At 51.4% G+C, this 24,170-nt stretch overlaps 1 protein-coding gene across 3 annotated transcripts in view; it reads right to left on the bottom strand.

Annotated features, from left to right (window-relative positions):
• Positions 1-24,170, bottom strand: part of LOC144756205 (E3 ubiquitin-protein ligase TRIM39-like) — a 216,783-nt gene that overhangs the window by 132,841 nt on the left and 59,772 nt on the right. For all 3 annotated transcript variants that reach the window (XM_078645814.1, XM_078645817.1, XM_078645815.1), the window contains exon 4: positions 18,264-18,286. In XM_078645814.1, the coding sequence (XP_078501940.1) occupies positions 18,264-18,286 (23 nt within the window). The remainder of the gene's footprint in view (positions 1-18,263; positions 18,287-24,170) is intronic.

The following is a 24,170-nucleotide window of genomic DNA, read 5'->3' as shown; positions in this document are numbered from 1 at the left end:
TACCTTAAGTTGTAGTCCATACCAATGCAGGAGCTTGCAACGTTTATGAGATCAAGGCCGCCATCTGCGGAGTGACATCTGGCTGGTCATTAGAGTCCTGTGTATTCTGCAAGCCATATATTTGTTCATCGCCACTAGTCCGCTCATGTTGGCTGGAGTTAGATGTATCCTCCGTCCGCAGCGAGTCACTAATTTCTGCTATGGCTTGTAGAGCATCCCGTTGCCTGCTGAGGATCAGCTCTGAACGTTGACCCACAGAGGCGAAGGCGGCGTCCCCATTCGCGTAGCTCTGCGCTCCCTCCGCCGATGGCGAAACGGGCCTTTTAGTTTCAGTGATGCTACAGTCGCAGCCCTGTCTCGGGGTCCTGCACTGGTGAAGGTATCCAGCCAGTCTTCTGCTTCCTCCTAGGTGTTAAAAAAGTGTGTTTTATCACCGGCGATCACACGCAGTCTTGCAGGGAACAGCAGAGAATATTTCAAGTCATAATGACGAAGGCGCTTCTTTACTGCCATGAATGAGAATCTTTGACGCAGCACCTGGATGGTATAGTCCAGAAAGAACATTACTCTGTGGTTGTCAATGTGGACATCTTGGAGATTCCTGGTTTCTTGCAATATGGTATCTCAGTCTCGGTAATTAAGGATCCGAAGGAGCAGGGGTTGCGGATTCGAGCCAGTAGGGGGAGGTCTCATCGGGACTCTATGGGTAGGTTCAATGACGAAGTGCGGCGAAAGGGATCCCTCCGGTAGCAGACCCCTGAGCCAATCCTCCATATGCAGGGCAGGTTCGTTCCCTTCCAGTTTTTCCGGTACACCTACTATACGGATGTTGTTCCGTCGAGTCCTTCCCTCAGCGTCCTCGGCTCTGTCTTCTAGGAACTCCACATGATTCAGCAAGTCTTGTACATGCTCATCCGTCTGCGTCACCTGTGGTTTGACGTCTTCCAGTGTAGCTGCTAGCACAGTGGTACGGCCCGGCAGCTTCCGATGATCCACATGCAGGTGAGTGAGGTCAATAGCACCTTGTCTATTTTTTGATTCCAGGGAGGTGAAGGTTTGATTCATAGTTTCCTCCAGATGCTCCATTGCAGCAAGTACTGCGTCCAGCTTGCTTGCGGTCTGATCCGCCGGCCCCTGTTTCGTCATGTTTTCTGTTTTGGGCTTGGATGTTGTCGGTATGGCTTGCACTCCCCCCGTTCCGGTCTGCGCTCGGGTGCCACCCGACATCTGGTGCAGAATCTACTCACTTATGCCTCTTTTACATCCAGGGAAAGCGCAGTGTAGTGCCGCCAGGGCTCGAGGACCTCTTTGGAGCTCTCCACAATGCCAATAGGCTGTAGTTAGTAGGCAGCCAACAACTCACGGCCGGAGCAGCAGGGCCCCGCCCACCACTTTCCAGTATCGTCCCCGCGATTTAGTCATCCACCCCTGTATTCAGCCACGCAGACCTCAGCTATTGAGGGTGCAGCAGCGTGTTCTGCAGCAGATGAGTAGGCCAGGCCTGGATTAGTGGGTCATCCATTCGCAAACATCCACCGCCGCAGTCTGAGCTTATAGGACACGCCAGGGACAGCCCAGTCGGACAGCAGCAAGCCAGCAACAGCTGCACGGTGGCCGTTAGTGCAGTATCGTAGAATGCACCGCTGCCTCGCAATAGTTCCGGCCTCAAAGTCGAGTCCCTACGTCTTCACGATGACGGCTTGGTAGGGGCGCCAGCTACAGGCACTCCTCGCATCAAACACAACAGGAGGGCCTCCGGGGTAGTGAAGTACTGCTGCTCAGTACATTAAAGGGGGATGTCTCATCCGGGGGGAGGGCAGCCGGAGTCCAGCACGGTGTCTCACTTGGCAGTTCGCTAAATCAAACTCCGGCTGGTGGCGCTCACTGGCGCCGGTGCAGAGCATCGGCACGCAGTGGGTGCTCCTTAGTAGGTGGGGCCCCCTGCCCTCGGGTAGCAACACTAGTGGTGAGGCGGCCGCAATGGCCAATGTGGTGTCACTGCAGCGCGTCCTCCCATTCCACAGCCTCCACAATCAGAGCTTTCATGCACAGGGGTCGCCTCCACTACATCACCCCAGCGTCCACAGAAATATAGTAAGAGCAGGGAGGGCCAGACGCAGCTCCCGGCACAGCAGCGGGGGTGTAATTATCCTGATCCCTCTCCGGCGGTGGTAGCAGACTCTCAATCAGGCCACGTCCCCAGCCGGTCAGTGGAGGAGGGGGGGGGGGCATCCTCTCGGTGTCCCTCGCGGTAGTGGTGTTAGCTTGACAGGTCCAAATGGGAGCTACCCGCACCTCATCCCCTCAACTGCCACAGCCATTAAGCACAGAGCCAGGCGACTGCAAGACCTGGGAGCATGCGGTGATTCCGCCGGGGCTTAAACACCTGACTTGCCTCCCCCAGCAGCAACACTCAGCAGGACGTGAGGGTGAGCGCTTACAACAGTGCGCCGGGGGCCGCAGTTCGCTCACTGTACCTCCAGAGCAGCTGCCATGACGGGAGTCCGGGCGCCATCGCCGCATGCAGCTCCTCCTCTCATGGCGTGGCGGGTGGCTGCCGGCTCCGATGAGGACACAGTAGTGTGGGTAGGTTGCGCCGCGGGGGTCCCGGTGCAGACACCCTACAGCCCAGCGAGCTTCAGGGCAGCAGGCATGATTTCAGCCTCCGGCAATCTGTTTCTTTCCACTGCGCCATCACTCGCGGCCGTGTGGGCGGGGTCAGACCTCAGGCTTGCGTAGCCGAGGCCGACCGCTCTGAGGCCACACCGCAGGCAGCTCCTCCAGTCAGGAGAGTCACAGCATCACAGCAGACTCGGACAGGGCCAAATTATCACCGCCGCTTCAACTTCTGGCATTCAGTCCGGTCAGTCACTGTCCCCAAAAGCGACTACATACGGAGATATTGGCCTGTTTAGAGGAGCCTCCTACAGAGCTCTACCCGAACACATCTGTCTCTATTGCAGCTGTAGCTACGCCCCCGTTAATGCACAAGTCAATGGTGCAGAATGTGTGCCAGGTGGAAATGGTGGGCCTAATGGCAGAGTCTTTAGTAATAACATGCCTAATCTGTTCTTACTGCTCTGTGTACCTGCAGCCTGTCTCCAAAACACGTCTGGGGCAAGTGACAACTACACTTTTTTGCATTCCCTCTAGGCAGCACAAACACAGGTAGGGTATGTGTGTCTGACTACTCATCTGCATTCTGATGGCTCTTCATGGGCAGGAAGGGAGGGGGGAGCTGACACTTACACCTGAATAGGCTGTATCCTGCTCCCACACAAATGGCTGATTACCCTCTACTGGTAGTCTGGTAGTCTGGAGCCAGGGCTGAGAAGAAAGACCTCTGTGCACTTCAAATAACCTTCTTTGAAGTAACTCTCACTTCAAAGGCAGAACTGGGCATAAGTACTGGGTCTCTGACCCTACCAAGGGAGTACACTACTGGACTTGTGAAGAACTCTGTCAGGAAGAAGGACTGCTGTGCTGCTACAAGGAGTGCCACTCTGCTAAACTGCTGCTCTTTAAGAACTGTTTTCTACTCTGATGTGCTTCCTGTTGCCTGCTACCCTCTGCCCTGCTGAGCAAAAGGACTTGACTCATCTCGCCTGAACCTAGAGTGACTACAAGGGATTTCTGGCTTGCCCCCTATTCTGAAGTCTCAGGGCCATCAAAGACTTTCTACAACCCTGCAACAGCACCTGGACTGTGCCATCTGTGAGTTGTGCCTTGTCAGGCGGTGCCAATCCAGTCCTGAGCCTTGGATGTGACTTTTCTATGCTGACCCAGCAGAACCCACGCATCGACGACTTTGCGCCAATCGAAACCAACATATCTCATTTAATGGCGACGCAGTTGCTGCTCGATGACATCACTGTGACGGACTGCCCGGCTCGACAACGACAGACTGCGCGGCTCGACGATGACGCATCGCAAAAGGGTTTGTCGATGAGGGTTCACTGACTGTGTGGATCCGAACCGATGCAAGACCTACATCCACGGGATCGATGAAAATGGATCGCCTCCTCTGCTCCTCGTATCGGGTTGTCAATGTCGACTCTACCTCCATCCAATGTACTTTTTCAGCGGGACCTGTGTCGATCTTGTAGACAGCCTGCGCTCCATCGCGGCCAGCCTGAACTTTGGATTTACCCTGGTCCAGAGCAACCAGATGTCCCTGGTTGGAACTTTATGATTAAGCACTATAATTTCATTTTATCTTTAAAATGTCCTACTTCGGGTTCTACTAATTCGATTTTTGTCGTTTTGGTCACAAAAATATTATCTATGATCTAACCCTGTGTGAGTATTTTTGCAGTGTTATCATTGTAATTCATTCATTAAAATCGTTCCACAAGCTGATAAAACATGAATAAAGTATTCATAACATAGAATGGCAGAATGATTCAACAATTACAGAAAAAAGATTTCGAAACAATTAAAAGATACCAATATTAATTTAAATTGTTTGGGAAAGTTTTTAAAAAATAGATTGAAAAACCTTTGCTCCGTGACAAATCTCAGCTATGCCTTTAGTGTTCAGGCAGAGTCCCAATGGCTCACTTTAACTTGTCAATTTATCTGTGAGCACCTGGGACCCAAGTACCTGAACGACCGCCTGACCTTCTACACGCCCGCCCGCCAGCTACGATCGACCAGCCACGCACTCGCCACCGTACCACGCATCCGCAGAGCCACCGCCGGAGGAAGATCCTTCTCCTACCTTGCAGCCAAGACTTGGAACTCCCTCCCCACCCACCTTCGGCGAACCCAAGACCATCTCTCCTTCAGGAAGCAGCTCAAGACCTGGCTGTTCGAGCAGTAACATACCCCTCTCCCCCAGTGCCTTGAGTAGCGCGCTTTATAAATGCTGTGATTGATTGATTGATTGAATCTGCATCGCTTGTACTGTACTATCAGGCAGCAGCATAAAAGGTGGACTAGGGACTCCTGTTTATAGTCAAAGTCTGCATTGCGACTGTGTAAAAGATTCCAAGCACCCAGTTTATCAGAATTTCTTTATTTGAAAAAGCATAAATCTCAATATGATTATTTTGTTGATTTAAGTACCTGCACAAATAAGTAATAATGAGCATCCAACAAGTTGTAGGAGTTCATGATTAAACAAGACAATTTTCTTTTGATTAAATCTAAAGTGTCTCCAACTCGATTTAACCAAGTCATTTGAGATTCAATTCAGTTTCCAGAGCGAGTTAATCTATACAGTTTGCTTTGCCTTGTACGATCTACTCTTCTGACACTGTGCACTGGTGTGGATACCTATAGTTCTAGTACTCTGAGACAAGCGGTCTTCAACGGATTTGACCACTTTTGACAGCATTGATAAAACAATATCCCCCATCCCTGTTTGTAGCAGAATGCGTAGTTTCTGACTGTCATGCTTATTTTGCCATTGCTTGAACTGTTCTAAAGTACTAGCATTACAAGTCCTTGGTCTGGACAACAGATAAGTTTCTGCTAAAACTAACTGCTGTCACATGATCCTACTACACTGACTTGTATTAAAAGAAAATGTATATGGACTGGAGTGAATTATATGTAAAGCACACTAGTCCAACAAGAATTTAGAGCCTGGTTATGATCTTGACAGATGGGATACTCTGTCACAAACGTTTCACAGGTTATAATGGAATTATAGTTCAAAAACAATACTGAAGGGGGCGTGGCCAAGGCGGCGAGCATGGCGGACGCAGCTTAAACGAGCTCCGTCCCGCCGGCACAATATCCTGCAAAGTATCCTGCGTTGCCTGAACTGAGGCGGGGTGCGTGGGGACAAGGTGCTGGCGCCAATACTGTGAGCCTTCAGTTGGATGCGAGCGAGAGCGCCAACCCCCCAGAACCCCGTGTGTGCTTCCCCCCAGACCTCGAGGGAGCGGCAGAGGTGGGGGTCGGTGTTCCCGCGCTCCCCACGGCCTGGCATTTTGCCCTAAGCTCAACATGACGAGAGGCGGAAACAGCGGCGGCACCACGAAACAAGGCCCGATGGACAAATTTGCGGGGCCGAGCGGAGGTGCAGGGGCACCCGGAGGTCAACAAAGCTCGGGACCGGATAATGCTGTTCTGATGGCAGCTATTACGCAATCAAGGGACATGCTGGATGCAAAAATTGGGGCAGTCGGGGCTGATGTGACCTTGCTCCGACAAGATTTACGTAACGCTGTCGCCCGCATCACCGAAACAGAAACCAGAATCACGGAGGTGGAAGATGATGTGGTGATTCTCAAGAAGAAGGTGGCCGCCATGGAGGGGATTCAAAAGGGTCTTGCACTCCGGGTTGAGGATGCGGAAGGACGGGCCCGGAGGAACAACCTACAGTGCGTGGGATTTCCGGAGGACAGTGAGAAAGGCAACATAGAGGCCTTCCTGACCCAGTGGCTGGAGGGGTGGCTTCCCCCGGAGTCCCTCTCGCGCTGCTTTGTCGTGGAGCGGGCACATCGTGCACTTCTTCCGAAGCCGCCAGTGGGGGCTCGCCCCCGATCAGTGATTGCCAAACTGCTCAATTATCATGATCGGGACACTATCTTGCGACAAGCCAGCGCCAAAGACCCTCTAATGCACGAGAACCACAAAATTCTGATATTCCCGGACTACACTAAGCTAGTGCAGCAGCAACGACAGTCCTTTACTGCAGCGAAAGCGAGAACTCAAGATTCAGTATGCCCTACTTTATCCGGCCCGCCTGCGGGTGGTGTTCCAGTCCCGTACCCAGTTTTTTAACTCCCCGGAGGAGGTCTTTGCTTGGACAGATGAAACGGTTCGCGTTAAAGTACACACCCCTCCGAGACGTGACTCTGACTCGTCATCCACGGCGGGAAGGACTCCCCGACGATCACGGAGTAGGAGCAACTGGAGATCGCGCTCACAGAAGCGCCCACCGCCTCGGGAGGAGGCGACGGAGGATGCGGAAGCGGCGGACTCTCAAATCCTGAAGCTCGGAGACCTTATATTACTTTGAGTCCGCCTGACACAGAGGCCCCCGGTGGCTGTTGAGGGACCGTGATGGCGCAGGGGACGAAAATGCTTCTTGCTGACACGCCACCTGAACTTTTGCTTCACAGTGAATGTACGTAGGTGGGACATGGGTCGGGGGACGCCCGAGAGAGGGCGGGTCTACTCCCGAAGTTCATTTTGTAAGTTGGGTAAGGGGTAGACTAAGATCAGGTGGGTAGTTGGGTGGGATCCATTGGCGTAGTGGGTCTCTGACCTCCCGTTGGAGGGTGGGGATCGCCTGCACCGCGACAGGTACTTCAATGTTGCTGAGGTATGGGGTGGTGGGGATGGAGGGGGAGTTGTGGGCACTGTTTGGGGCGGGGTGGGAGTGGAGGGAGGTCGGGGGAGACCGGGGGGGTGGGGCGGTCTGGGGGGGATTTGGGGGGGTTGGGGTAGTTAGCATTAGCACAGTGTGTACGAGAGCCTGTTCGATTTTATGTATCTGTGTGTGGTCTCTGACGCCCAGCACTCTGAAACTTTGGCCTGTGGATGGCGGCTGATGTACAGGAGACGGGCCTCCCGCGGGCATCACTGCGGATTATGAGCTGGAATGTGAGGGGGATGCTTGACAAAGTTAAAAGAGGCGCAGTCTTGCGACTGGGGAAGAGGGAGAAGGAAGATGTGTTGCTCTTACAAGAGACACACCTCCTGGGAACCAAAACCCTTAGCTTAAAAAGATATGGCTATGATCAGGTATTTCATGCTGGTTTTGCGAGAGGGTCCCGGGGGGTTCTGGTACACCGTAGGGTGTCTTATACGCATGAGACGCAATGGATGGATGCCCATGGCGGATTTGCTTTCATTAAGGGAATGGTGGGGGATGATCCCATGGTGTTTGGCAGTGTGTATGCTCCCCCCCCCCGCCGCAGGAGGCCCTTGTAGAGCGGCTGTTCGATATTTGGGTTGAAGTCCAGAGTGTGCTGACGATAGTGGGCGGTGACTGGAATGACGTGATGAATGGGCGGTTGGATCGCTGTAGGTCCGGAGGGGGTCTGGTTGCGGACACTCCCACTAAATTGAGCAGCTTGGTGCGGGGGATGGGTTGGATAAACGCATGGCGATACCAACATACCCATAGCCGTGAATTCCCTTATGTTTCTGCAGTCCACAAATCCTTCTCTAGACTCGATTACCTGTTCATTCCTCAACCCTGGATTGGGAGGGTGAACTCTACGTCCATACTCCCGCGTGGCCTGTCGGATCACTCCCCGATAACAATGGACTTGCTCTTCGATAGGAGGCGGCAGCCTTTTCGATGGCGCCTTTCCACGTGGCATCTGCAACAAGACAACTACCAGTCGCACATGAGAGAGGCCATAGCACACTACTGGGACGACAACGATAGGCCAGAGACCGATGCCATGACCCTGTGGGAGGCCCTGAAACCTGTGCTTTGTGGCATAGACATTGCTTGGTGCGCTGCGAACCGTAGGACCCGCAGGGGGGCCATTGAGGAGGCAGCGGCTCAGGCCCGCAATTTAGAGGCGGAGTGTGCTTCGGGGGGGGAAGTTGATGCTGTAGGGCGTTTGCTATGTCTTCAGCAGTCGTACACATCCTTATTACTAGATGAGGCCCGTCAGCTATGGCTGGCTACGCAGAGTAGGATATACCAATGGGGTGACAAGTCCAGTACGATGCTGTATAGACTCTGCCAAGGTGCCTTCCAGGCACAGTCCCTACCGGGACTCCGAGATGAGGCGGGGGACCCTGTGACTGCCCCCGAGCTCCTGGCCGCTACCTTTGCGCATTACTATGCGGCTCAGTACACCCCCGGGAGGCACTCCCGGCAGAGGAGGTCGATATATTCCTTGCGGACCTTCCACCCAGGGCGCTTTCGGATGAAGGCCGTGCTCGGCTTGGACTCCCGCTGTCGGCGGAGGAGCTGGGAGCGGCGCTGGGGGAATTGAATGCTGGAAAGGCCCCTGGGCCCAACGGCTTCCCGTGCGAGTTTATGAAAATGTTTCATCTCCAGCTGGGGATGCGCTACAGAAGGGCGCTGGAGGCGGCAAGAGACTGTGGGCGCCTGCCGGCGGACTGGCGGCATGCGGAGGTTGTGGTTTTTTGTAAACCTGGGAGGCCCCCGGACCGCCCTGAATCATACCGACCGATCTCGCTTCTCAATGTTGAGGCAAAAATCCTGGCAAAGGCCTTAGCTAATCGTCTCCTCCCATATATCGCAGACTTGGTCCACCCGGATCAGGCCGGGCTTATGCCCCACAGGGCAACGAGATACAACATAAGACGGGCGCAATTAGTGGTGGAGGCGGCGCGGGCAGCAGGGATTCCGGCGGCACTTCTCCTTGCCGATATTGATAGAGCTTTTGATTCGCTGAGTTGGACATATCTCCGAGCGCTCCTGTTTCGCCTCAATCTGGGACCACATTTCCTGTCCTATATACAGCTATTGTATACGGACCTGATGGCATCTGTGAGAGTGGCGGGGGCGGTCTCCAGCCCCTTCCCTATAAGCCGCGGCACCCGGCAGGGCTGTCCCCTTTCACCCTATTTATTTGCCCTAGCCATGGAGCCGCTGGCGGCGTGGGTGCGAATGGACGAACAGCTGCGAGGTGTTGAGTGGGAGGCGGGGCCGTCAGATAGAATCGCGCTCTACGCCGATGATGTTCTTTTCTTCCTAACGGACCTAAATAGATCTGGGCCCAGGGTCCTTGAAATATTGCGAATATTTGGCGAAGTGTCTGGTCTCCACTTGAACGTACAGAAATCAAAGCTGTGGGTGCTGGGGGAGCGTAGTGGTGTGGGTTCCTGGGCATCGACCCTACAAGAGGCGGCAGGCGGCGTGCGGCATTAAGTACCTGGGCGTTTTTCTGACAGATGTGCCCGGAGTCTCCTGGTCACGCAATGTACTACCTGTTTGGGACAAAATACGATCTGATATGAAAACGTGGTCTAGGATGCCTTTGAATGTCTATGGCCGCTCAGCCATATTCAAGATGGTGGCTCTCCCTCGTATTCTATATCAATTAAAAAACCATCCATATCCTATCTCGCTGCAGTGGTTTCGTCAGGTAGATTCGGCGCTACGCCAGTTCTTATGGGCCGGTGGGGCGGCGAAAGTAGCGCTCCGCACCTGCTTCCTCTCTACCTATTGTGGGGGGCTGGCCACGTCAGACGTCCTGTCTTACTACCAAGCATCGCATCTTTTGGTCCTAAACGAGTGGTGGTATGGGGACCGGGGCGACCCGGCCTATGCCCTGGAAAGATACCTGATGGATCCGGACACGCTGCACACTATCTTGTACTCGGCAGCCATCAAAAAGAGGCTCCCGATGGTCACCCATGTGATCTTTCAGGTGTGGCGTGGAGCTCTCCGCCGCATGGGGTGGTGGAACACACTGACGAGGGAAACCCCGTTGTGGCACAATGGGAGGTTTCCAGCACTAGCGTCCTTACGGGGATTCAGTGGCTGGGATGCGATTGGTATTTCGGCGCTGGGTCACGTTATGAATGGCACGACCCTTAAGTCCTTTCAGGCACTACGAGAAGAATACGATATGCCCCATACCCAATTCTTTAAATACTTACAGCTCCGACACGCCCTGTCCCCCACTTTGGTTGGCTTGGAATCTTTGCCGGAGTTCAGTCCCCTGGAGGCAAAGGTATTCATGGGGGAATTAGAAACTAAGAAAATATCTAATATATATCAAACACTCGTTACACATTGCTCCTCTTCCCTTGATAAGTTGCGGTCTGCATGGGAGGGAGACGTAGGAGACTTGGAAGAGGAGGATTGGAGAGAGGCCCTGGAGGCCCCAAGTGGGGCAGCGGTGGCGGTGCGCTTGCGCTTTATTCAATTTAAGTACTTGCATAGGGCCTACGATACTAGGGACCGCCTATGGCGGGCTGGTCTGATAGCCTCCCCTGACTGCTTGCGGTGTGGCTGTTCAGTTGGCACCTTTCTACATACGGTGTGGGCGTGTGCTGGGTTGCTGCGGTTCTGGACCGGTGTGTGGGATTGTCTGACGGAGGTGTTGGGCTGGGACCTCCCCCGCTCACCGAAGCTGGACCTTCTCCATGTCATGGAACACGTAGGAGGAAATATCTATAAACGCCATCTGCTGCTCCTGGGCCTTACGGTGGCTAAAAGAGACATAGCTCAGGCCTGGAAGGACGCTAGGGCCACCCTGGTGGAGGTGTGGAAGAGGGGCATGGACTTTAACATGGGGCTGGAACGCCCGGTATTTGAGGCCAGGGGCTGTCCCAGAAAATATTTTAAAATCTGGAAAAGATGGGCGGACTACAGAGGTCTGTGGCTGGAACCTCCGGCGCCACAGGATACTGATGCAGAACATTTACTTGTTGACTCTGGGTGAAACGATACACACATAGATGCTGAATTAACTATGCTCTTTATCATGAACCATGTAGGCACTGTGCGGGGATGGGGGTGGGAACCGGGCGGGAAGTTATAAAGGTGGGAGTTTGGGGGCAGGGAGTTCGGGGCAAGGTAATTATATCGAAATGTTGATTGAATAACTGGTATGTGATGGATAACTATATACACGCTGCCTCTCTGGCTTCTAGGGAGCGGTGCCTTCTTTGTATTCGGTCAACAGCAAAAAATCCAATAAAATTTTGTTCTGAAAAAAAAAAAACAATACTGAAGCACTCAGAGAGGTCAACAGTATTATATGTCTGTTCAATGAAGTAGTGAGACGAAGTTGCAATTGACTTACGTGATTTCACAGAACCAAGTATGGAGCGTGCTGTAACAGGCCTTGATAAGCCTGTGTGCGAGCAGTAAAATGCCTGTATGCAAGCAGCAAGAAAAGTCAGAAGAATATGGGCTCCATAAAAGTGAAATCACGTAACAAGAGAGAGGCACCATACGTGCGCAATGAAGATGGCCGCGTGGGCCGGTGCCTCCGTGGAACCCGCGCCCGACCCGCAAAATCCTGAACCTCTCCTGAGGCGCCGTGGAGGGGACCGGCTATCAGAAGTGAAACAGTGCTCACCGACGCCGCTCCGGTCCCGCTACGACATCGGGAGCCCAAGCGGTGCATCCCCGAAGTTTGGGCCACCGAGGCGGCTGGAGCCGGGGACTCGCATGGTGGCGATGGCCGGCTGCGAGTTGATCAACACCCGGGGCGGCGACCTGAGATTGCCGGTCGCGCCCGGGTCCAAAAACGCTTCTGGTACAGGTGGGGGGGGGCGCATTGGAGGTGGCGCAGAGAGAGCGCTTCCCCCTGAGGGCCCCTCCCCCCCTTCTGGCCATTAAAACGAACTGCTGCAATCGGTGGAGCCCCCGGGGGCGCCTGGCCCTGATGGTGGATAAAGCGATACAAAAGGGGATGATGGACGGAGCATTTGAGCTAATCAAACACTCACCCCCAGTCACCTGATCTGGGTTTAATCCATCACCATTCTTTAGCTCACTCAGCCACCCCAGTTTGGCAAATCAGTCTGACCCTGTGCCTCATGGGAACAGTCCAGCCCGAACTGCCAAGACATGTCTTCCCTAGACAGGAAACAGGCATCATGGGACGGGTTTTGGATTCATAATCCTCATCAGCCAGGCTATCTTGAATCCAGTGGCCAAGTGAGCAAGGGACTCACGTCGGAGCATACCCTGCCAACTTAGGGCGAACAAAGTGATACAACTGATCTGGGTTTAATCCATCACCATTCTTTAGCTCACTCAGCCACCCCAGTTCAGACATGGCCATATGCAAATCAGTCTGACCCTGTGCCACATGGGAACAGTCCAGCCCGAACTGCCAAGCCATGCCTTCCCTGGACCGGAAACAAGCATCAATGATGAGTACTGCCGTCGCTTGTGATGTATGGTCTTTCTGGGGGGGGGCTACGTACGAGACATTTCTACGGGTATGCTCTTCGAGATTGAGAGTCATAGTAGGCGCAAGATCTATTATCCTAAGGGCGGGTGCGGGGATGCGGGGTGGCGACTTCCTCCTCAGATCTACTTTTAGATAGTTGGTTAGTTAGAATATGGGGCGACAGGCACACTGCAAATTGGGGGTTGGCGAATGCCGCGAGCAGGGGTGCAGGGTGAGGGAGGGGGGGTGGGAAAGTTGTTGCATAGTAGTTGTTTTCTTTTTCTTTTTTCCCTTTTGTCAGGAGATGGAGTAGTGGTAGTATGGCGTGTTTTTTTTTCTTTTTGCATCAGGTGAGAATGAGGTGAACAGAGTTTTGTTGTGTGGGGCCGATGACACAGGTTAATCAGGGATTGGGATAAAGGTGCTAAGCTGGAACGTGAATGTTCTGGGAGATAGGATTAAGCGAGGGATGGTTAATCAGCTCATTAGAAGACATGCACCGGATGTCGCATTATTACAAGAGACACACCTTGGGGGTAATTGCTGCATGGCCCTCCATAAAGGGGGCTATAAGTTAGCGGCACATGCTGGATTCACAACTGGCCCCAGAGGGGTGGGGGTTTTGATCAAGAATTCCTTTCCTATGGCAGTACAGTCAACGTGGCTGGATGAGAGGGGTCGATATGTTGGTGTGTCGGGGCAAGTATGGGGAAAGAAAGTTACCCTTTTGTCACTATATGTGCCGCCTGGTCTACAGTCCGACACCTTTCGTGACCTGAGTACAGTGTTCCTCTCCTTGCCCGTGGGCCTTTTGATATTGGGGGGTGATATTAATGCGGTGCTAGATGGAGAGGCCGATAGGAATCCGCCACGACCACTTCCACCATCGCAAAGATGACTTTCGAATTTCCTTGAGACTTTGGGACTGGTGGATAGCTGACGTGTACGTAACCCGACACAGACACGTTTTACCCACATATCAGTGGCACACAAGAGTTTATCTAGACTAGACTACATATTGCTGCCGGCGGCTATGGCGGCCACTATCCTGGAGGTACGGTACCTAGGTAGAGTTATATCCGATCACACTCCACTATGGTTACGTCTTGCGTTTGGGCAGACTGCGGTGGGTAGGGTGGCCCTATTAGTGCATGGCAACTAAAAGATCCGACTACCAAAAAGGAGGTTATCCAGATGTCAGATCGCTATTTTCGGGAAAATAAGGGTACTGTTGAATCGGCTCAAACCCTTTGGGAAGCATACAAAGTAGTGGCTAGGGGAGAGGTCTTATCCTTGGTAGCGGGGAAAAAGAGAAAACGGTGGCTAGGATGGAAGCTGAAGTGTTGCGATTAGAGGAGAGGGTAGCTAGAACGTCGGCATCGGAAGATATCCATCATATGAAGCTACGTCAGGACGAATACAGAAGCCTAGCCAGAGATAGAGCTACAGCTCAAAATGAAGCTATACAAAGCAGAATATATGAGCATGGAGACAAAACCGACAAGTTGATTGCGTGGCTTGCACGAGGAGCGGGCATCTAGGTCAGTACCTGAGATAGAGGGAACCGATTCAGAAATAGTGACGGACCCACAAGCGGTTGCAGACACCTTTTTAGAGTATTATAGGTGTGTATATACCGCCGGTACTGGATTCACAGAGGCTGAGAACAGTGAAATGATCAAAGATATTGTCATGCCAGGGTTATCAGCGGAGGAGGAGGACTATTTAGACTCCCCCCTCACAGACGATGAAGTGGCACAGGCAATCAGGGGGATAAAATCCGGTAAAGCGACTGGCCCTACCGGGATACCAATAGAGTTGTACAAGTTATATGCTCAGAACCTCGCTCCATACGTCTGTGCCATGTTCTTGGAGAGTAAAGAGAAGGGCCAGCTCCCTTACGACCAGCGTGTAGCAAATATAGTGGTTATTCATAAACCGGGTAGGCCCAAGAAGCAGTGCTCTTCTTATAGGCCGATCTCGCTCCTCAATGCAGAGCCCAAACTTTTGGCAAAACTGCTGGCTACTAGATTGGTCAAAGTGGTCACCACCCTCATACACCCAGATCAATCCGGCTTTATGCCGCGCCGCAACACAGCACTGAACCTGCTGCGGAGGTTGCATGGAATTCTTGGGGGTGCTTCGAAAATACTGGAGCCGGCGATCCTGGTGTCTTTTGACGCCACTATGGCGTTTGACCGGGTTGAATGGAACTATCTTTTTGCGGTTCTGGCGAAGTGATTTTTCACTGGAGAGGGGCACGAGACAGGGATGCCCACTGTCCCGCTGCTTTTTGCACTGGCACTGGCACTGGAGCCGCTTGGGTCAGATGGGATCGAACGATACGAGGCTTGAGGTGGAAGCCAGGCTGGGAAGATAAAATCTCGCTATATGCCGATGATATCTTGTTATACCTTACCAACCCCAGAGCGTCTTTGATTTGTTTCCTGGATGTACTGGATACTCTGGGTTTTTTGTCCTTGCATGCAAACCCCCGGTGATTCCGCAGTCCTTCCCCATTCAGATAGAGTTGACTGGGTTTAAATATCTGGGTATCTATATAACGCTTGACCCGAAGCTTAGTTATACCAATATTTTGGTCTCCCCCTTGAGTAGGTTTAGGAAAGATGTGGAGCGCTGGAGAGCCCTTCCGCTTTCATTACTTGGAAGGGCGACGTTGTTGATGATGGTCTTGCCTAGATTTTTATACGCATTACAGAACTCAATGGACCCGGTGCCGGTCTCCTATTTGAAGGAGATTGAAGCGCTCCAGAGACAACTTCTTTGGGACAGCAGACCCCGAATAGCGTTCGTGAAATTAACTCTCCCGTGGTATGACGGGGGAATTGGACTCCCGGATTTACGGAAGTATTATTGGGCGTCGCAATTAGCAGTGGTGAACCATGTGGTCTGTGGTCCCCCTGGAGACGCGGAATACGCTATGGATCGTGGGCTGGCGCCGGGTGGAGATATTAACAGAGCTTTGTATGCCAAGCCAGGGCGATTTGATTTGACAGGCCCAATGGCACATGCGGTACAGGTGTGGCACCCGCTAATAGGTGTTTGGGCTGGGAGGGCAAATTGACCTTGGCAACCCCTCTGTTTAGTTCGGAGAAACTTGGGAGCCTGTGGAAGACCAAGGGGTTTGACAAGTGGGAACTTGTAGGGATTGCCCAGATAAAGGATATGTGGGGAGGAGGGGAGATACATACGTTTGACTTTCTTAAGCAACAGTACAGTATGCATGATACTGAACATTATCGATACCGACAGGTGAGACATGCTCTCCTGACCCATGTATCTAGGGGTGCCACGATTCCAGAGGCTTCCCCTCTTGAAGATCGGATACTTGACGGACACCTTCCCGAGAAGACTATCTCCTTAATATATAAGAAGTTAGTCAATAATACGGAGGACCCATTGGGACGTATTACAGAGCAGTGGAATGCAGAGGGTCTGGAATTGGATGATGAGGATTGGGTGCGGCGGTCTCCTCCCCGAAAGTAGTTGCGATTCAGATGAGGCTTCGCTTGGTGCAGCTAAAGATCTTGCACAGATCATATATCACAGGACCCCGGTTGGTGCGTATGGGGCGAGCGGAGAGTGGAGATTTTAGGAGGGAATGCGAAGAGCCTGGCACCTTCATACATATTCTTTGGGATTGTGGGGTGATTCAGGCATACTGGATGAAAGTTCATGATGAGATGAAAGAGGTGCTGGGTGTGGCCATGCGTCCGGAGGCTCGGAGTGGTCTGTGGAACGTGTTAGAACCTACTGATGTGAATGTGAGCCAGAGGCAATGGGCTACACTCGCCTACATGGTGGCGAAACGAAATATATCTCCGCTGTGGGGTGCGGGTCAACAGCCTCGGGTTTCCAGGTGGGCCGAAGACTTGGACTGGTGTATGTTCAGGGAAAAATCTGTGTATGTGGCCAGGGGGTGCCCGGAGAAATGGAGAAAGGTCTGGGTGGCGTGGAATAGGCACCGTGGAGATATATGTGAACCACCAGCGCCACGAGCGGTATCAGTGGCGCAAGAATCCCCATGATCCCCTATTATGTAAATAATTGTAAGTAATTCTGTACTTGTGATACACGGACTAACACGATAAGAAAATGTGACTCACCTGATGCTTGTTTAAGTTCTTTTGTATTATGGTTCTTTTTCATTTTTGTCAATAAAAAGATTTCTTTTTTTTTTTTAAAGAGTGAGGCACTATATTGAGGCGCACTCTATCATCATTCTCTTCATTGTACTTCCTATTCCAGCCTTGAGAAAATCTCTTTGACGAAACACGTGTCGGATGCCTTTCTGCATTTGGGTATCAATAATTGACAAATAATGAACAGCATTGTGAAAGAAAAAAACCACACGGAAGTCAATCACAACTTTGTCTCACCACTTCGTTGAACAGACATATATTAATGTGGACCATGGTGTGTTTTGAACAATTATACACCGAACTGGACTTTTCCTGGTCTGGTTTTGAACCCCAGGTGGCAGGGTGCACATACCATGGTAGCACCAAATCTTACCGGATTGCTTGTATTTTACATTTGAATTCCCGGAGATGTGTGTACAAGCTCTGAATGTGCAGGCATTCTTTGCATAGCCACTGATCATGTGTTTATTATATAATGGAATTGTTATTTGGTGGACAGGATATCCGTCAAGTTTGTGACAGAGTAACCTGTCCGCCAATATCGAAATCAGGCCCTTAGTTGTAATGAAATTTGTCTACTGATATTTTGCTTTGTTGCCTGCTATGTTGCGCTAAATCCTGTTTCAGACTTGGGCTACCCAAGCTGCTATGTTTTATTTTTAACAAATACTCCTGCAAAGGCACATTTTTCCAGCACCTTGACAATTGTGTTCGCTGCTTTAGGAGAAGTATACAATGATTAACACAGTTACAGGTCTATCCATGATTCTGCCCACATTTACCTTTGCTAATGGCCTAGGCACAACCTTATGAAGTTACCATGCCTGTTTATATTTGGAGCAGCAATTGCTCTTGTTTGCTCAGACCATATTCCACTCTGTGATCCTCTTAAGGAGTTGGCCTAACGGCTAGGGCGGTCAACCTCAAATCTGGGGAACTGGGTTCGAGTCTCGGCAAGGACGCTGAACATCCTGTGATTCTGGGCAAATCACTTAATCTCCCTGTGCCTAACAAAAATGAATGTGGGTCCTCTTGTAACGTAACTGGTGCTATGTAAAGCGCTCTGATACCCGATTCGGGTCAAGTTCACGCTATATAAAACTCTGCAAAAAACAAAAACAAATGTAGAATGTAACCTTCAGGCGCAAGCTTCATACTATGCCCCAAAAGTGACAAGAAACCACGTTTTGGTGAAAGGGGACTTTTTCAAAAACGTATACCATAATGAAAGGGTATTTGAAAATCAAGCATGGGACAAAGGCAAGTCTCAAATGTACATAAGAGGAAGAGAACGTACCTGCTCAAGATGATCTGCACTTCCTAGGGAGGAAAAGAGAAAAAAGAAGATAAATATTCATCCTCCACAATGCTTAGCATAGATATAGTTTGCGAAGAGACATTGAGCCGCTACTGGGGGACAAGAGGTTTTTCAGACAGATGGGAAAGACACTTGTACCGTATCTAGCCACCAGCCAAGGATGTGGATTGTGACTGAATTAACAATTACAGTATATAACACATACTGAATTGTTATGCTATGTTATTAAACACTTACACAGGATCATCTTGGCACAACATTCACAACAAAGAATGTCTATTGATGCAAAAAGCAAGGTCTTAATCTACTTCCTGGAGCCTTAATGAAGGCAGATGCTTTTAATGGTTACAGCAACACCTTTCAGAGACAGAACCAATACATTCATAGGACCTTTTGTAATAACTTCACTATTAGCCTATGTAAAAAGGTAGAAACATACTTAAAATACTTACTACAGCCACTAAACAACTCGAAGTGGCAGATTTGGAAGAACAACAGCCACCCAGCACACCTCCAAAGCAACCCCCTCTCACTCAATAGGCGGTACACCAAATTATGGAAAATATAATGTATGACATTGCAGATCTGCACGAAATATTAAATACGATCTGAAAACCCCTTGTGTAGCATCTTCTGGGGATTGAGTCAGGCCTGACAAGACCCCGCATTAGCATAACCAAAACCTGTCAACAATGATCAGACTGCCCTTCACGAGGAGCGGTGGGGAGGGGGGAGGGGGAAATAAAAAAAGCACCAGCAAATAAAAAAACATGTCCTTGTGTGTGCAAGGGCGGGTGACAAGGATAACATGAATAGTTTGTTATTTGCTGTTGGACCTGGCCCTTTTGGCAGGTTCACCCCGAAACTTTTTGCTTTTTCCTAGCCAGTTTCTGTAACCTGGAGTTGGTGATTTTAGGCCTCTGCGCACTTTTTCACTGTGGTACAGTGTAAAGTGCGTGAGATCTCTGTGTATGTGTGGTGAGTGACCTGCCCTCCCATAGGAATGCATGGGGAATATATGTGACCATGGTAGTTCCTGATGTGTGGGGAGTGCAGGATCGAGTTTGGTATGTGCGAACTCGTGAGATTGAATGCTGCGCAATGATGTATGCAGCATTTAGTGTTATCATTCTCCCCTGAGGCGGAAAGCCGGGGGTTTTAGACTCGCTGCAATTTTATACTTGTGTTAGTTTATTTCTGTTGTATTTCGAATTTTATCTCCCTCCAGCCACTTTACCTACTTTCCCTCGCCGTATCTTGAACCTTGCTCCCCGCGCAGCCGACTAGGCGCTGACGCGGCAGGAGATAGGGGTGGACGCCATCTTGGGTGTACAGCAAGGTAGCGGACCAGCTGTTGACTGCCTCCCGCCCTCCAGGATATTTAAATCGCGCTGTAGCGCGCGCACAAGATTTACCCTGAGGCGGAAAGCCGGGGGTTTTAGACTCGCTGCAATTTTATACTTGTGTTAGTTTATTTCTGTTGTATTTCGAATGTTATCTCCCTCCAGCCACTTTACCTACTTTCCCTCGCCGTATCTTGAACCCTGCTCCCCGCGCAGCCGACTAGGCGCTGACGCGGGAGGAGACAGGGGTGGACGCCATCTTGGGTGTACGGCAAGGTAGCGGACCAGCTGTTGGCTGCCTCCTGCACTCCTCCTTTGCCTATAAAATGATCACCAGATCCTGACCGCGCAGCGGGCGGGTGCACCAAAGGCAAGCCCGTCTGCGCCCGTCCGCGCCCTGAGACGCCCAGCGGCCAGTAACTCTGCTCAAAGTGAGCCCGAAATCCGTGGCCCAGCCTCGTATTCAGCTGAGGAGTTACGCCGATTTGGTGGTGGCTCTCCCTTTTGCGTGCCACTCGACTGCTTGGCTAAAGAGCCGGTGAAATGTTCACACTGTAATTTTGAATTTACTCACAACACTGTGCCTTCAGTGCCATCAACTCCATCTTATAAGTTTTGGAGCATCAACTGTCGCTCTCTGCCAAAAAACAGAGACCATATTTTTGACTTACTAACCTCCACCCAGCCAGATGCTTTGTTTTCAACAGAAACCTGGCTTCATGCCAGTTCTGGACCAGATGTGGCCAGCGCCCTGCCATCCGGCTATGTCATAGTTAGACAAGACAGAGATACTGGGAAAGGTGGCGGGATAGCGATTATTTTCAAGGCTATCTATTCTTGTTAACTGGAAGCTCTTTCATTTCCAGACTGCGAAGCCGCACTGTTCAAACTAGCGGTCACCCCCCAACTGACATTATCGGGAATGCTTATTTACCGCCCTCCTGATAAATCCACTCAGTGGCTATCATCGTTTATCGAGCGTGTAGCCCCATATGTCCTGAAGTCAGCTAATTTCACCATTTTGGGGGATCTGAACCTCCATCTAGAAGACACTGAAAATGGCTTAAGTAGAACGTTCCTATTTGACTGTGAGGCCATTAATCTAATATTACGCAATCAAGGTCCTACTCACCAGGCTGGCCATTTACTCGATCCTGTCATATCTAACATCCCACTTGACTGCACCTCTCCTGCTCTCCCCCTTGAATGGTCCGATCACTTTGCCATTTACTTTAGTCTGCTCGTTGAGACTGCTAAGGAAATGCCTTTCTCTGGCACCAAGGGTAGCTACAGAGCCTGGACTAAGCTGAATATCTCGGCGTTTAACGCCTCACTCACTGCTAGCCGCCCTGATACAAAGCTAATGTGTACTTCTCTGAATCAGGAAGTATCCCACTGGCTGACCTCTAACACTAACCGCCATCTGCCGCCATGTCCCAGACGACCTATTTCACATCTTTCTCCAGCCCCATGGTTTACGGACGATCTGAAAACACTGAAGTCCGAATGTAAACACCAGGAGAGATCTTGGAGAAAAACATTTGCTCTTAGTGACAAATTGACATACCGATCAGCACTCAGGCAGTACCACCGAGCCTGTAGAAAGGCGAAAGCCTGCTATGTCTCGGAGTCTATCAAAAGGGCCATTAATCGGCCGAAAGCTCTTTTCTCAATGGTAAAGAAGTTAGCAGGTTCGAATACCTCCCCCACTCCACCTGCTTTAGGGGAATCTAAATGCAATGAAATCGCAGACTTTTTCCTATCTAAAGTCGAAACAATCTATAACTCCCTCTCATCGGCTCCCCCTAGGATATCTCCTGATCTCCCCACTCTGGATATATTGGGTTTTCCATCTCCGGAGGTACAGATCTCGGAGTGGCCCTTGCTAGATCAGAATTCTTTTCTCGCCTGCATGGCTAAGGTAAACTCAGGCTCTCCCCTGGACCCAATTCCTATGGGTATCCTTCGACAGCTATCTCCTGACTTACTTTTGGTCATTCAAGAGCTCTTGAATTCTTCATTACGGGAATCCATTGTCCTGGATGAATGGAAAAGAGCCATGGTGGTTCCACTTCTAAAAAAAACCTGGCGCAGACCCCAAGACGCTTTCCAACTTCCGGCCAATCTCCTTGCTGCCTATGTTCTCAAAGATCCTGGAGAGGCATATTAATATACATCTCACCTCATGTGGAGACTACAGGATTTTACATCCGTCCCAGTCTGGGTTTCGTTTCCATTTCTCCACAGAGACAACCCTCTTGGGGGTCACGGAGAATCTACGCTCTCGTCTTGATCAGGGCGAAACCTCGGCGCTTATTCTTTTAGATTTAAGCGCCGCATTTGATACAGTTTCGCACCCTATCCTTTTGAAAGCATTGAAAGCGGCCGGGGTGACTGGTCCTGCTCTGGCCTGGTTGTCCTCTTTCTTGAGCCGCCGGTCATATCAGGTTATTTCCTCCGACTCCTCTTCTTCCGTCCGTTCATCTGCGCATGGGGTGCCGTAGGGGTCCTCACTGAGCCCTATGCTCTTTAACATCTATGTGAGGCCCCGGGCAACCATCGTGGAAGACGCTGGTCTTTCCCTCTTCTCATACGCAGATGACACTCAGATCATTTTCTCCCTTTCCTCGGCTGAATCAAGTACTTCATCTGTTCTTAAACAAGGACTCAGCCGAGTGGCAGAGTGGATGCAGGCGAATCTCCTGAAATTGAATGGAGACAAGACGGAGGTGGTTATTCTGGGAAAGCATAAGCACCTCTGGAGCCCCCACCATTGGCCGTCGGAAATGGGCTCTCCACCCCTCCCAGTTACGCAGGTACGAAATCTTGGTTTTGTTCTGGATGACTCGCTCTCCATGCGGCAACAAGTGGTCAAGGTGGCGGCCACCTGCTTTTCCATCTTAGGGTGGCTTCAGAAAATCCTCTGGATGCTCCCTGTCTCAACAAGGCGCACAGTGGTCCAGGCTTTGGTCACCTCTCGACTGGACTACGGCAATGTGCTTTACCTTGGAGTCACCTTGGAGATTCAGAGGAAACTCCAGCTTGTCCAAAATTCGGCTGCTCGCCTTCTATGTAAGGTCCTGTGGAGATCTTCCATCTCCCCCTTTCTTAAAGACTTACATTGGCTTCGTATTGAAAGGCGAGTCAAATTTAAAGCCCTCTGCTTTATGTATAAGATCAAGCAAGGGTTGGCCCCGGCCTACCTACAGTCTCTCGTCCAACAATATTCCCCATCTTGCCTTCTTAGATCCTCATCTCAAGGAAACTTTTTGATCCCGCGTTTCAAACTGATGAGAATGGGTGGACGCTCCTTCTCTTGTGTGGCTCCCAGGCTGTGGAATTCTCTCCCGGTCACACTGAAACTTGAGCCACCCTTGATGAAATTTTGCAGAGACCTTAAAACCTAGCTCTTCCCTCAATGATAACTGCTAGCTTTACCTTAGCGCTATTTCAAGCGGCGCCGGGAGACCCCATGTGGGTAGCTGTGCGCCTTATAAATGTAATTACAAACACAAATACAAATGAATGTGTCTAGTGTGGAAGTGCCACTTCTAGAAGTTGGCATGTTAGTGTAATTTGTGTCTGGCGTGTGATTGGCTGGAGCCTGGCTCCAGGAGTCTGGATGGGTCTGCCCAGTGGTGAGTGTTGAGATTAGCATGCTGATGTGAGGTGAGGGGTGCACCTGGGCCCTGTTAGGACTGGGCTTCCCCTCCACAATGCTGGCTCCACCCCCTGTGGTGCGTCTGATGTCCCTAGCCTGGCCAGTGACAGGAGTTCCCCATAACCAGTTGTAGCTGGTTCTCACACTGCCTATACCCTGCTAGACAAAGGATTTTGGGTATAAAAAGGGTGCTGTGACACTCTGAAAATTTTCTTGTTTCTGACTTGAATCCTGCCAGGGGCGTGCTGCTGCTTAGGCCCAGGAGAAGGCTTGCCTCCCTGGGCCCTGCCCAGCCCCTGGATGTCCTACCCCTGGAGGCTGGAGGACTTTCCTTTTTCTTAGGGAGCTGCTTGCTCCATATGGTTGGTGTCCAGGACTGCTGGGATCCTTTCCTTTCTAGAGGATTCCTTCTTTGGGGGGTTTGTAATTACCTTGCCCCAGTGCCTGGTAGGCACTTTTCTTTTCAGTATGGGCAGAGCGCTGTCGTGTTCCCTGTGGGGGGAAGCGCTCCTGCCCTTTTGTGGCCCTCAATGCTGGATTTGCTCGCAGCAGCGGGAGTGCCCACCTCGCCCATTGTGGATATTTTAGCAGGTGCTCACCCTGCATGATGGCCGCCGTGCCGATGTACCTTTAATTCAGGGCGGGTGCCCACCCCGCAATTACCGCTGAAGAACCTCGCCGCCATCAGCCTCAGGGCCGCGTTGGGACCGGGCCGCCGAGGGAAGCTTTTCTAAGGAGCCGCGCAGCCATTGGTTGGCTGCGGGAGGCTCGTCCTGTGGGCCGCGTGGTGATTGGGCAGCGCGAGAGGAGCTGCCACGTCAAAGGGAGGCTCGTCCAGAGAGCCGCGCTGCGGTTCGACCACGCCGGAAGAAGCTGCGGCGT

The sequence above is a fragment of the Lissotriton helveticus genome, chromosome 5_1 (genome assembly GCF_964261635.1).
Source record: "Lissotriton helveticus chromosome 5_1, aLisHel1.1, whole genome shotgun sequence".
Taxonomy (NCBI): Eukaryota; Metazoa; Chordata; class Amphibia; order Caudata; family Salamandridae; genus Lissotriton; species Lissotriton helveticus.
This window is presented reverse-complemented; position numbering and strand designations above follow the sequence as displayed.